Here is a 15,583-nt window from a genome sequence, read left to right on the forward strand (position 1 = left end):
GAAGCAATTAAAAGAAATATATAGAGAAAAAAAAGAAATATAGACCAAAAGAAGAGAGTTTTATCATACTGGTAAGATTATTCCTCTGTGGACAGAATGGTTCATTTGATGATTCCATAGCCTAAAAACCATCTTTCCCTATGCTCTAATTATTAGCTCTTGAAGGACTGTTCTATTACTTAATTTAGTACTTTGCTACTGTGAAGAGGTACCACTGTGATTCCTAAAGTAGTAGACACATAATCAGCCACTAGAATTGTCTTTCTGTTACATTCATCTCCATAAGTTAAAACATTGGTATTCTGATTTGTCCAGGTTCTTCATGAGGTCAGTATTTATGCATTCATTTGGTTGGCATAATTACAATTTCCCTCAAGACATCATCCTTGGGAAGACTAGTAAAATTTTAGTTTCCAAATATGTGTTACTAGAAACTGAAACTTTAAGAGGCCTCACCCAAATTGTGTCCCACAAGAGGCGCTACTTCACTAACCAGCATCTCTCTGACATATTACATTTCTTTAATAAAAACATTGCCCAGGACCAAAACATTTTAGGTAAGCTATGTTACTTCCCCAAAATTATATTCTTATGCACCTAGCATATTAGTCTGCTTTAGAATCTGATACTTCCATGTAAAATATTCATATTGAGTATTGCAAGAGAAGGAGAATACTTTTCAACAGCTGCAATTTTGGCCATTTGGCTTTCCCTTCTACCAATGGTCTGGTTTATGATCTCTATTTTCAAATAATAACCAGAATGTAGTTTTTTTGTCCAGTAACTGAACAAATAATCTCTAAATGTAGAGGGAACTTAAAAGTATGTTGAACGCTTTGTAAGAGGTAGGAGCCTTGTAAGAAAAGTACAAAATAAGAAACCCATAAAGCATTAGTTAAGCAGGAGGGCTTGTCCAAAGCTCTTGCTTACTTAGGGGATTCCCTTTCCTACAGTTTATGATGGTGAAACAAAAGCCCACTGGCCATGATGGGTTGCCACAGCAGCTCAGGCCTCACCTCTAAGCTCCCACCAAAGCCTCTATGGTCAATCCAGCGGCTCCAGTATACTTCTAGCCCAGTACTTCCATTCCAAGCCTAACCATATTCATCTTCGTTTTGCAAGTAGCTCAGAAATGAGTTATTTCAGGAGTTTTGCTTTTTTTTTTTTTTAATAGATTCTGAGGTATGACTCCCCTAAGAAAAAAAAAATTGCCTAAAAGTCAGGATAGTCAGGTTCCAGCTTTACTCTGTGACCTTGGACAAAACATTTCACACATCTGATTCTTATTTACATAACAAGAGATTTGAACAGATGAATGCTTTTCAAATCTCTGGGAGCAGTAAAATTCCTTTTATTACACAAAAATATTTCATAAAGCCCTAATATACAAATATTAAAGTGCATCTTACTTGGCATTACTATAAGGGTATCTCTTAGGCATCACAAACTTAATGTGTTTTTAAATGAACTCTTGACATCCACTTTGAACATATTCTCTCCCAGGCCCATTACAATATGTGGCATCGCAATTCACCCAATTGCTCAAGCTAGAACCTAAGTATCATTTTTGAGTCTGCCTTATTTACTCCCCACATTCAATTCTTTAGTTTAATGCCATTAAAAAAGGTTAATTCCACTCTCTAGTATTTATTTTCCGTTTTTTCACTTCTTTCCAACTCTATTGCCATCACTCTATGCTAAAACACCATCATGTCTTGTCTAGACTACTACCTTCATTCTGAACTAGACAACCTACTTCTCTCACTTCCCTTTAAACAGTGGTAGTCAAAGTGATCTTTCAAAAACATAAATCTGATCATTTGACTCTGCTTTAAAACATTCATAGATTTCCTCTGTACTTGGACCACATTCAAAATCCTCACAGGGATCTAAAGCCCAGCAAGATCGTATTTCCTTCCTTCCTCCAACTTCATCTTAATACACCCTTCCTTCTTTCCTACCGAGCTCATTCTGGCCTCTGTTTCCTCCAATACATAAAGCCCCTTTGGGCCTCACTTACCCCCAACTATTTTTTTTAATTTTTATTTATTATTTTTTTTTATGATAGTCATACAGAGAGAGAGAGAGAGGCAGAGACACAGGCAGAGGGAGAAGCAGGCTCCATGCACCGGGAGCCCGACGTGGGATTCGATCCCCGGTCTCCAGGATCACGCCCTGGGCCAAAGGCAGGCGCCAAACCGCTGCGCCACCCAGGGATCCCCATCCCCAACTATTTAAATAAAAGCTTGATGAAGATACAATTCACCTATTATACAATTCATCCATTTAACACATTAGCAGCCACTCTCCATTTTCTTTGAACTCTCTCAGACCTAGGGAAACACTACTTTCTGTATCAACAGAAAGGACATTTCATAAAAGTGGAATCATGCAATATGCAATCTTTTGTAATTGCCTTCTTTCACTTAGTATGTTTTCAAAGTTTATCAATGTTGTAGCATCTATCAGTATTTTGCCTCAAGCCTCTTAAAATAGTTGTCTCATGTCTGGAATTTCCTTTAAAACATTCTAAGGGGGGGGGGGAAGAGGGAACATATGAAACAAATTGGCAAAAATGAAGCTAACTGGTGGGTAGATGGTTCAATAAACTATTCTATTTTTGTGTATGTTTGAAAATTTCCACAATAAAAAATTTTCTTTAAAGATACCTGTCTTTCCATCCTTTGGGTTTCAATTAAATAACATCTTTTCAGAGAAAACCATCCTAGGTTAGAGGGAACCTGCCATTTTTTTTTCTTCCTAGTACTTTTCACAACTATTGAGTATGGAAATGTTTTACTTATTGTCTCTCTCCTACTAGAATGAACGAACACTTTATAGGGAGACAGAACATGTCCAGAGTCTAGCACAGCATCTGACCCCATAACAAGCACACAAACACTTAATGAATGGAATTAGGGTGGAGAGCCCAGAACCCCTCCATCATTGTTTAAGATCCTCCCAGACCAACTTCTTGCAAAAATGAAAAACTGTGATATTATTCCCCCCACCATTTCCTGTGTTCAAATTTCCACATTACTATAAGGAATAATATTTCCCATATTATAACCATTAACAGTGAGAAATTTTTTCAGCTGTTCATGTTTCACTGAGGGATCAACCATTCCTTTAGACAAGAAAGCTCACGTAACTGGTTTTTTTTTTTTCTTTTAAGATTTTACTTATTCATCCACAAGAGACAGAGAGAGAGAGAGAGAGGCAGAGACACAGGCAGAGGGAGAAGCAGGCTTCATGCAGGGAGCCCGATGTGGGACTCCATCCCGGGACTCCAGGATCACGCCCTGGGCCGAAGGCAAGTGCTAAACCGCTGAGCCACCCAGGCTGCCCTCACATAACTGGGTTTGAATTAACAGGATGACATATCTGTACCATGGTCTCACTGATCTAGATAATCTTTCCTCTCTTGGGCAGGCTTTTGGCAGAAAGATTCAACTTCAACTTGGCACATAATTGTTTCATTGGATTTTTTGAACCTCTGTTACTAAACTAAGATTAATACCTCATATATGTCAATAGATTTTTATGCATTAAATATACACAGAAGTATATTTTACAATAGTAACTCCAACACAACAATAACCCCAATAGTAAAGTAACTCATCATTCTTTGTATTTTCTCATTTACATTGTTTAAAAGGATCTTTTATATTTTCTTTGCTGCTTTTTAAGAAATTCTGTTTAACATCAAGAGCACTGGCACAGCCAACATATGTACTTATGAACAAAGCCTCCTAGACACCTTAAGAGCTCATGTGAAATGAAAAACACAACATATAATCAGGTGTGAAATGTGTAGGCAAATTTCGTTGTATGACATGACCTGTTGGACTAGTTTCTAACAGGGTCTGCAGTTGCACAGGAAGGTACATATGAAAGTTTGTGAAAGTGAGAATACTCCAGAAAGAAAATGTTAAATTTAGAGTCATTTCGATTCTGTAAGGGAATATAGGAAGAGAAATCAGTATCTGCCTAATGGAACATTTCTTTAAAATAAAAGTGTGTATTAAAGGGAAATATACTTAGATATTTAAATACTTTACATACATACAATCACTCATTTTCAAGTCCGATTCTTACACATCTTATTCCGCTTCCCTACTACCAACTATTTCAACTACACTGGTGGAAGTGCTTGGTTTGCCAAGGTCTACCCTCTAATATTTGTATCCCCAGCTAAGCCTTCTTCAGCTGATGTCCAAGTTCTCTCCTATTTTCGTTACTTGGTCACAAAACCCTTTCCAAAGCCTGACATAACTGTGTTGATGAGTCTTTTCTTTTTTTTTTTTTTTTTAAGATTTTATTTATTTATTCATGAGAGACACACAGAGAGAGAGGCAGAGACACAGGCAGAGGGAGAAGTAGGCTCCACACAGGGAGCCTGATGCAGGACTTGATCTCAGGACTCCAGGATCACGCCCTGGGCCGAAGGCAGGCACTAAACCGCTGAGCCACCCAGGCATCCCTGAGTCTTCTCTTCTATTTCAAAAACCACTCATCAGGGCAGCACAGACTGTTTCATTGCCAATTTCTCCTCTCCAGCTGGCCCCCAATACATATACTCTAGGACATATGCTCCATCCATTTGGTCATGCCAATCTCACCTTGAAGCTTTCTTTCAAGTTGAATCACATACCTGGAGAGGCGTTCTTCCCACTCCTCTTTCATTATCCAAATAGTTCCTGAAAACTATTCCAACAAGCTTTTTCAGGTTTATCAGGAGAGGTGAAAGATTCCACTGGCCTAATCTTTACTGACAGATCTCAAAACTGCCATGGATAAATTCCTTTGCTTTCTATTCCTAAAATATTTACCAACATGTATATGTAATGTATAGAATATGAGTAACAGCTAAATCTTAATCACAGGTAAGGGAACATACATCAGCAAGTTCAGGTTTTTAATTTAACTTCTAGCCAAGTTCACTTTTTATGCTTTTTTGGGAAAGTCTAAACTTTGTTTGGAGGAAAGAAATCAAGCATTAATATAATCCCTGATTACATAAATAAATGAGCATGAGGAAATCTGCCAGTTCATCAAATTTATACTATGCAACATTGGCCCAAGATGAGTATAGTTTAGGAAATGAGAGTAGATATGATAAAACACCTGCCCCATCTCATATAGCTATGTCATCACATTTAAGGAAGATGACTTCTTTTTCAGCTTTGGGAATAGAAGACTAAATAAAAGTATGGAACAAAAATTTTCTGCCTGTTCTTTTCTCATTACATAAAGTCAACATTCAGTCTTCTAATGTTCTTGCTCTCTCACAAACACACACACACACAGTTTCTCTCTCTCATCATTATCTTCATCTATAGTTATCAAACTACAGACTTACGGAGAGCAGGGACCAACTCATTCTAGGCAGTATTTAGCTAAACACTTGATGCAAAGATAACCAAGCTTGTGAAAACAATTAATTCAAACTTAACAAATAGATATGGGGAAGGTAACATGGAAAAAGGAAGAGTAATTTTTTCAGGCACTTAGAAATTTTGGTGATCTTACTATTCTTTATGTCTGTATTTAACACATTATGAGTTGTAAAGATAATTTTTAAAAATATGATGCCAAACTGATCTACACAGGTGTAGAGTGTTACTTCAAAAACAATCTTCATCAATGAGCATTTAATAAGTGCTAATTATATGTAGGCCACAGTGTTAGGTACAAGATACAACAACTGTCTTCAAAGAACTTATCTCTAGTTGAAGAATTGGAGCATATTGAAAATACAAGAAGAATGCAAGGCAGTAGAAGCAGAGGAAAACACTGCCTGCAAGGCCAGTGGGCAAGGCTTCCTGGGAGAGATAAGGCTTAAATTTGGCTTAAATGCATGAACTAAGGATAGGCCTTAGATAAGTAAATGAAAGGAAGGGAGGACAATATGTGTGATGCATCGCCAGACCGGGAAAGCACAGAGACTAGTTAGGGGAAGGTCAGGTGGGGAAAATGGAGATGAGAGGTTGGTTAAATAGGGAGAAGCTGGATGATATGGACAAAGTGGTGTTTCAGAAAGAAAGAAACAATAGAAATGAAATTGGAAGGATGAGGCCTGAGACACTAGAGGAAAAATTTCAACAAGATGCAGTAACTGATCAGTGTGTAAGAGGAGAAGCTAGTCTCTGCTATCTACCCTCCAGACGGTGTCTATTTTCTGTGTAAAACTGTCTATTCTTTACTCCTTCCCAAAAGTGATCAATTTTCTAGCAACATGAAAAATTATATGTATAGTACAAAATGATTTCTAATATTTACTATACTTTCAATTTAAAAACAATAAGATTAAAAACATTAAATGGTATTTATTTCCACAGCTAAAAAATAATAACTACACAAATGTTTTTTCTTCACCACGATTTGAAAAAACTGACTATATGATTCCACCATGAAGTTTTCAGTAGTAACTCAAAAACATATTAGGTTCTGTCAATATTTATCCACTCAACAAATATTTACTGTGGAATAAATAACAAAATACTATGAATTTGGGGCATCTGGGTGGCTTAGCTGGTTAAGTGTTCAACTCTTGGTCTTGGCTCAGGTCATGATCCCAGTCAAGAGACAGAACCTGATGTCAGGCTCTGCACTCTGCACAGAGTCTGCTTATCCCTCTCCCTCCCCCTCAGTCTCTTCCTCCACTCTCTCAAATAAATAAATATAAGGGTGCCTGGGTAGCTCAGTGGTTGAGCATCTGCCTTTGGCTCAGGTTGTGATCCCAGGGTCTGGGGATTGAGTTCTGCATTGGGCTCCTTGCAGGAAGCCTGCTTTTCCCTCTGCCTATGTCTGCCTCTCTCTCTCTGTGTCTCTCATGGATAAAAAATAAAATCATAACTAACTAACTAACTAACTAACTTAAAAGGAAATAGAAATGAGTACCAAAGCAACTTGCATTTGTAGAATGCTTTTAGTGTATATGAATATGTTTTCCTCTCCTGTTTTTTACACTATACCTTCACTAACTCTTAAAGTTGGACAAGATTTGTTTTAGTAACTCATAATTTACAGATGAGGATACCAGACAGAAGTAATAAAGCAGTAATTACAACCTAGGTCTTTGATCCTAAATCTCATACTCCCTTGAAACACTACATTAGGCTTAGCCTACCTACTTCATAAAATTATTAATGAATTATAGATACGGAAATGCTTTAGAAAGATAACAGCATTACACAAATAAAAGCAACATTATTTTGTTTGGGTATAATCAGGAGAGAATGCAAGCTTTATGGGGCTTAGAGCCTATACAAGTTGAGGATCTACTTCAAGAAAAAGAACACAAAGATAAGGTAAAGAACTTGGAGATGGTCCCCTTGAAAGTGAAGGTCGCTGAAACTCAGCCTTCTTTAGTTTCAAGGTAAATCGGCCTCTGGATGTAACACAGAACTCAGCAGTCAATCTGTAAGATCAAGAATTGCCCTCTAAAACCTAACTTTTGCCTTCTAAGTAGTATGAAAAGAACACTGTGGATAAAAGACATCATGTAACAAAAATTTCCAGGTAGAAATCGTCTTTGCTATGTCTATATTAGGATTAAAAGAACAAACTAACAACTAACAACAAAAAATAACTATAATGAAAGTGATGAGAATTATTTTGCTAAAATAAGCTAGAACATTCCATACAATAATTATTGTTTTACACACACACGGGTATAAACACACACACACTCATATTTACTCACAATTTGGCAAGCAAAAGATCTCATTAAAAAAAATTTACCTCGTCTCCGCCCATAGCTCCTGGCTGCATGTAAACACAGAAGAAAACCATGGGTATCTGTATCAAAATGGTGAATTTAGAGATAAAAAAAATATTCACATAAACCTTTTCTAAGTACTTTCAGTATTAATTAATCTGGAGATACTGTTCAAATTGACTGCAGAGATATTATATTTTAAAAAAAACCTTCATGAAGCACAAGTTAATACACAATCTTAAATAGAAATTCACCTGCTTATGGCAGCCACTGGAAAAGACACAATGGATTCTTAAGTTACAGAGTTTTATAAGGATTTATATTGTGGTCCATTATCTATATCAGATATAGATAAATAGAGCTCTCTTAATTTTCTTTTCTGATTTATAGATCTTCATATTACAATCAGACATCACTTTAAAGAAAATCCATTCACTCTAAATTAAAAACCGTAGCGTGTGGTGGTCATTTTGAATTTCTTCATGCATTCGTGCGCACACACACCTACACACACGCCATAAATGGAGACCCTTGAAAACTGTATAGAAATTTAACACACAATTAACTCTGGTTTTATAGAATATGTTCGTGTGAAAATTTCAGTGAAGTTTCTTTCTCATGATCTCTCCATTTACTTTCCATACATTATCACAGATAGGCAGAAAACAACATCTTTTTACCTAAGAAGTAAACTGAAAAAGTAGAAAGGGATTAAGGTACTGGGTACATCAGGTTGAAAAACAGAGTGCTTTGAAGATTTTCTTCCCCTTCAAAACTCAAGGTCTACAGAATGCATTATTACAACATTTAATAGAACTGGACAATGGTATTATACATATATTACTAGGAGATCCTGTCATCTAAAATAACTTTCAAAGTAGAAAGTTTTTCAAATTTGAAAACTTGAGGTCTATCAAGTAAATGAGAACTCTAATTCATTTTTAAAAGCAAGACATGTTATAATATTAGCTTAACACAAATCAAAACAAAACAAAAAACAAAGATAATCTGTGGTGACATTTACAGTAAAAGGTAGTACTGAAGAAAACAATTTCTCTCCTAGGAAAATAAATTCAGACTTTTCAGCTAGGAAGTTGAAATCACATCTTCTGCTAGTTCCCTCTTTTCTTCAGAAATCATACACACACATTTGGCCTCTTCACTTTCCCATTACATAAATATTAAAAAGGATTTTCCAGTTCAATCCCTACTTCTTCCCTTTTTCCGTCACTATAATTCTCCATTAAAAAAACCCCACAATCTCCTCTGAATTTGCATAGCAGTACTGTTTACATCACTTACAAAAGGAACACATTACAAAAAAAATTAAAGAATTTTTATACTTTTCATTATGTATATCCTGAATTCATCTCCCCACAGAATGCATAATACATGGTAGTTATTTGCCTAGTTTGGCCCCCCAAAAGTCTACTTAATTTATAATAATAAGGGTGAGTTAATACTAATAAATGACACTTAAAAAGAGATTAAGTATGGGGTCACTTAGGTGGCTCAGTTAATTGAGCACCTGACTCTTAATTTCAGCTCAGGTCATGATATTGGGATCGTGGGATCCAGCCCTGTGCTGGGCTCTGCACTCAGTGCCGAGTCTATTTGGATTCTCTCCCTCTGCCTCTACCCCAGCTTGAGCTTTTCCTCTCTCTCTCTTCTCTCTCTCAAATAAACAAACAAAATCATTTTTTAAAAAAGAGAGATTAGGTATGTTTTGATATCATACCATTATTTCTTTGTCCCTTCCCCCATGCCCAATGATGTCATGCCGCCCAATACCCTCAACTGAAAATCTTTAGAGAGGAAATAAAACATTCTGTATTTCAAAATTACACATTTCTCTCCCAAACAACAAATTCACATTCTTTCATTATATCTGATTTCTGGCCAGATGCTCAATGAAAAAGAATCTGATTACAATACTAAGGTACAAATGACTCATCAAACCTTAACACCCCTAAAAGTAAATGCGAAGTGCTGTTCACTCAAATCTTCAACTGCCAAATTTTCAGGTAATAGAGAACATGAAGTGAACAGATCCAGTCTTGGAGGTGAGGAGGAGCATCCTGAGTTGGGGAGGTGGGTAAGACTTACAAAAGACATACTTGGGAGTTTTAGTCAAAGCTTCCTTAAGTAGTTCATGATTTTTATGGGTTTTTTTTCTTTTTCCATATCTAATCAAATATAGTAAATTGTTTCACATCAGTCTGGTGACTGATATGGGGACAAGATAACATATAGGATAGGCAGCCAATTTAAAGCAGTAATGTGAGATATTTCAGTTTGCTTTCATCATTCACTGTGGAATTTAATTATGTGCTACCCTAGTCCTAATTTCAGTATTTTATCTATGATCCCTATGGTGATTATTATTATAGCAACTACCACTTAATAAGTACTTGCTATCACCAGAACAGTTCAAATGCTTTATACATACATATTAATGCCATTTAACACACCCCATAAATTTATGACATAAGAATTCTTATTAGCATCTTCTCATAGATGAAGAAAATGGGACACAGAACGAAGTACCTTGCCTAAAATCTTATAGCTAGGAAATGGTAGACTTGGAATATGAATCTAAGAGTCCAGCTCCAGAGTTCACACTTGTAACCACCTCACTGTACTGTTAAATTCCTAAAGGCCAAGGTCACTATCTTGTATTCCTTTTAATATCCTCTCATGTACCTAGTAGAATGCTCTGCACAAGCTGGTATTCAACAAACATAGGTTGTTAGCTGAGTGTGTAATCAAGGGAAGGAGTGCCTTGATGGCCTTTAGAATGTATGTCACCAGGATGCCTTGGTGGCTCAGCGGTTAAGCACCTGCTTTTGGCTCAGGGCGTGATCCTGGAGTCCCTGGATCAAGTCCCACATCGGGCTCCCTGCAGGGAGCCTGCTTCTCCTCCCTCTGCTTATGTCCCTGCCTCTCTCTCTGCGTCTCTTGTGAATAAAATAAAATCTTAAAAAAAAAAAAAGAATATACATCACCTCTGTTGGTGATTAAACATCTGCTCATATGAAGGCCACTTGCAAATAGACTAATTAGAGTCAAATTCTTCCCTAAGGGAAAGGTAATGAAATGAATGCCATGGACAGAAATTTGGGAACACATAAGTAGTGTTTTCCCTTGAGAGAAAATATGACTTCTAAACAAGAATAGTGAATACATAGACTTATATGAATCAGCCAAAAATGATCCCACATAGAAAAAAAGGGCAGGAAATATAAGTAATTCCGTCTGCACAAGACATCCTATGCTAGTATAGATTTAAACCAGATACACGAAGATATGATATGGTATACTTACAAAGTCCTAAGTAGTTCCTCCAAAAAGTTTAATTATTTATCAATCATCATAATCATTACAGATAAAATTCTTTTTACCGTTTCATATGTATGATTTTTAGAACTCACAAAAAATCCCATTTAATTTTTAGAAGTCATGGTTTTGGTTACCCTGGGCTAGGGGTATTAACCACAAGGTAGACTGAGAAGGGGCTTTGGGGTGTTGCTAATGTTTTGGTCTTGATCTAGGTACTGGTTAGATGGGTAAGTACAATCTGTATTAATATGTCAAGTTATATATATGTTTGTGATTTGTGCATTGTTTGGTATGTATATTACAGTGCAAAAAGCCCAAAATATCACAAACATTTTAAATTGATTCACTAAGATAAAAGGTATATGAGTAATGTAGAAAATTCATAATACTAACATTTTTATAGTCTTTAAATCATAAATCTGAATAATTTAAAATTGAAAAAAATAAAGACTTTTCATCCATCAGGATAAACATAAAAAGGTATATGTGCTTTACAATGGGATATGCCAGAGTTATTCTAAAAATAAGTTTACATGATCAATGACTAATACATTGTGAATGGTACTATCCCATAAATGTTATGGATTATTAGGTATATGAGGCAACAAAGTAAAACGAATCATCTGCTACTCTTTATGACTTGGCCTGCACTGGGTCTTAAATGGTTGTACTCATACACGTGATATCCCAATAGATGTTAATGATATGATTTTAAAATATAAACTAGTTCTTCGTTTATGTGGATTCACCTAAATTTGCTGAGGTTTTTCTAAGCAAAGTAACATCATAAACATGTTCTACCACAGGGGCTCAAAAATGATAGAGAGAGGGGGTAGAGAGGGAAAGGGAAGAAGGACAAAGAGAAAAGATCTCTATTCTATTGTGTATCAAAGCAGCATGCATCATTTCAGGAACTTAAGCAGAATCCCTGAGATGCTATACTGATATAAAAAAAAAAGATAAACAAGATATAAAGACCTTAGTACAACATTTTATTATTTGGCTTGGAAATATCTGTCAAGACTGTTAAAAATCAACCAGAGGAACAAATAGTTAATTACTTTCCTTGTAATAAAATCAGTTTCTTAAAAACACCTTGTAAATGTGGGGCACCTGGGTGGCTTAGCCAACTCCTCATTTCTGCTCAGGTCATAATCTCAGGGTGGTAGGATCAAGCCCTGCATCAGACTCCACATGGGACATGGGCCTGCTTAAGATTTTTCTTCCCTCTCTCTCTGCCCCTCTTCCCACCTCTCTCTTAAAAAAAATAAAAAAACTTGTAAACTAATGTTCTGAATACCATTTCAGTATACAAAATTAAATTCTATACAAACATTTAGTGATCCATTTCAGCTTCCATCTAAGTATTGTCATGCAAAAAATTCCATTTAAGGGGCACCTGGATGGCTCAGTCAGTTAAGTGTCTGACTGAGTTTCAGCTCAGGTCATGATCTCAGGGTTGTAAAATTGAACCCTGTGTTGGGCTCTGCACTCAGCATGGAGTCTGCTTGAGATTCTCTCCCTCTCCGTCTGCCCCTCCCCCTTATCTCTCTCTCTCTCTCTCACACACACACACACACACACTCTCTGTCAAATAAATAAATAAATAAATAAATAAATAAATAAATAAATACCCTTTAAAAAATTCCCCCCAAAATGGGTTAAGATCTTTTTTTTTTTTAAATTTTATTTATTCATGACACACACACACACACACACACACACAGGGGGTGGGGCAGAGACACAGGCAGAGGGAGAAACAGGCTCCAGGCAGGGAGCCTGATGCGAGACTTGATCCCGGGATCCCAGGATCCAGGATCACACCCTGGGCTGAAAGCGGCACCAAACCGCTGAGCCAACAGGGCTGCCCTGGGTTAAGATCTTAAAGTTAATACAAAAATACCCCTTTCCCTAATTAGATTAATTCCCAAAGAACAGGAGTGATGGAGTTTGCCCCATAAATGCTCCTCCTCTAGCTTTGCTTTATAATGGCAGGAAAGACACTTTCAGCCCAATAATTTTCAAATCTGGCAAATTATAATTGAAAAGTGATCAATTTTTCCACAGCCAATATGAACTTAGCAGGTAAAAATGATGCTTGAAAAGATGGTATTCATATGATCCTCTCAATAGATGCAGATAAAGCATTTGACAAAATACAGCATCCATTCCTGATCAAAACTCTTCAGGGTGTAGGGACAGAGGGAACATTCCTCAACATCTTAAAAGCCATCTACGAAAAACCCAGAGCAACTATAATTCTCAATGGGGAAGCACTGGGAGCCTTTCCCCTAAGATCAGGAACAAGACAGGGATGTCCACTCTCACCACTGCTATTCAACATAGTACTAGAAGTCCAAGCCTCAGCAATCAGACAACAAAAAGACATTAAAGGCATTCAGACTGGCAGAGAAGAAGTCAAACTCTCCCTCTTCGCTGATGACATGATACTCTACATAGAAAACCCAAAAGACTCCATCCCAAGATTGCTAGAACTCATACAGCAATTTGGCAGCATGGCAGGATACAAAATCAATGCCCAGAAGTCAGTGGCATTTCTATACACTAACAATGAGACTGAAGAAAGAGAAATTAAGGAGTCAATCCCATTTACAATTGCACTCAAAAGCATAAGATGCGTAGGAATAAACCTAACCAAAGAGGTAAAGGATCTATACCCTAAAAACTATAGAACACTTCTGAAAGAAATTGAGGAAGACACAAAGAGATGGAAAAATATTCCATGCTCATGGACTGGCAGAATTAATATTGTGAAAATGTCAATGTTACCCAGGGCAATTTACACGTTTAATGCAATCCCTATCAAAATAGCATGGACTTTCTTCAGAGAGTTAGAACAAATCATTTTAAGATTTGTGTGGAATCAGAAAAGACCCCGAATAGCCAGGGGAATTTTAAAAAAGAAAACCATAGCTGGGGGCATCACAATGCCAGATTTCAGGTTGTACTACAAAGCTGTGGTCATCAAGACAGTGTGGTACTGGCACAAAAACAGACACATAGATCAGTGGAACAGAATAGAGAATCCAGAAGTGCACCCTCAACTTTATGGTCAACTAATATTCGATAAAGGAGGAAAGACTATCCACTGGAAGAAAGACAGTCTCTTCAATAAATGGTGCTGGGAAAATTGGACATCCACATGCAGAAGAATGAAACTAGACCACTCTCTTTCACCATACTCAAAGATAAACTAAAAACGGATGAAAGATCTAAATGTGAGACAAGATTCCATCAAAATCCTAGAGGAGAACACAGGCAACACCCTTTTTGAACTCGGCCACAGTAACTTCTAGCAAGATACATCCACAAAGGCAAAAGAAACAAAAGCAAAAATGAACTATTGGGACTTCATCAAGATAAGAAGCTTTTGCACAGCAAAGGATACAGTCAACAAAACTAAAAGACAACCTACAGAATGGGAGAAGATATTTGCAAATGACGTATCCGATAAAGGGCTAGTTTCCAAGATCTATAAAGAACTTATTAAACTCAACACCAAAAAAACAAACAATCCAATCATGAAATGGGCAAAAGACATGAACAGAAATCTCACAGAGGAAGACCTAGACATGGCCAAGACGCACATGAGAAAATGCTCTGCACCACTTGCCATCAGGGAAATACACATCAAAACCACAATGAGATACCACCTCACACCAGTGAGAATGGGGAAAATTAACAAGGCAGGAAACCACAAATGTTGGAGAGGATGCAGAGAAAAGGGAACCCTCTTACACTGCTGGTGGGAATGTGAAATGGTGTAGCCACTCTGGAAAACTGTGTGGAGGTTCCTCAAAGAGTTAAAAATAGACCTGCCCTACGACCCAGCAATTGCACTGCTGGGGATTTACCCCAAAGACGCAGATGCAATGAAACGCCGGGACACCTGCACCCCGATGTTTATAGCAGCAATGTCCACAATAGCCAAACTGTGGAAGGAGCTTCGGTGTCCATCGAAAGATGAATGGATAAAGAAGATGTGGTTTATGTATACAATGGAGTATTACTCAGCCATTAGAAATGACAAATACCCACCATTTGCTTCAACGTGGATGGAACTGGAGCGTATTATGCTGAGTGAAATAAGTCAATTGGAGAAGGACAAACATTATATGGTCTCATTCATTTGGGGAATATAAAAAATAGTGAAAGGGAATAGAAGGGAAGGGAGAAGAAATGGGTAGGAAATATCAGAAAGGGAGACAGAACATGAAGACTCCTAACTCTGGGAAACGAACTAGGGGTGGTGGAAGGGCAGGAGGGCGGGGGGTGTGAGTGAATGGGTGACGGGCACTGAGGGGGGGCACTTGACGGGATGAGCACTGGGTGTTATTCTGTATGTTGGCAAATTGAAGACCAATAAAAATAAATTTATTATTAAAAAAAAGAAAGGATGGTATACATTTTTTTAAAAAGATGTTATTTATTTATTTATTCATGAGACACACACACACACACACACACACACACAGAGGGATAGTGAGAGAGAGAGAGAGA

The 15,583-nt window shown here is 37.1% G+C and overlaps 1 protein-coding gene across 19 annotated transcripts in view; it reads right to left on the reverse strand.

The window, feature by feature from the left end:
* The window catches only part of CPEB3 (cytoplasmic polyadenylation element binding protein 3), a 195,916-nt gene that overhangs the window by 80,277 nt on the left and 100,056 nt on the right, over nucleotides 1-15,583 (reverse strand). For 10 of the 19 annotated variants that reach the window (XR_011997508.1, XM_072739508.1, XM_025990611.2 and 7 more), the window contains one exon: nucleotides 7,747-7,770. The exons of the other annotated variants lie outside the window; for them this stretch is intronic. Coding sequence is in view for 9 of the 10 variants with exons in the window: in XM_072739508.1 (XP_072595609.1) it covers nucleotides 7,747-7,770 (24 nt within the window). In the remaining variant the exon portion in view is untranslated. The remainder of the gene's footprint in view (nucleotides 1-7,746; nucleotides 7,771-15,583) is intronic. 19 annotated transcript variants of the gene reach the window in all.

The sequence above is a fragment of the Vulpes vulpes genome, chromosome 15 (genome assembly GCF_048418805.1).
Source record: "Vulpes vulpes isolate BD-2025 chromosome 15, VulVul3, whole genome shotgun sequence".
NCBI lineage: Eukaryota > Metazoa > Chordata > Mammalia > Carnivora > Canidae > Vulpes > Vulpes vulpes.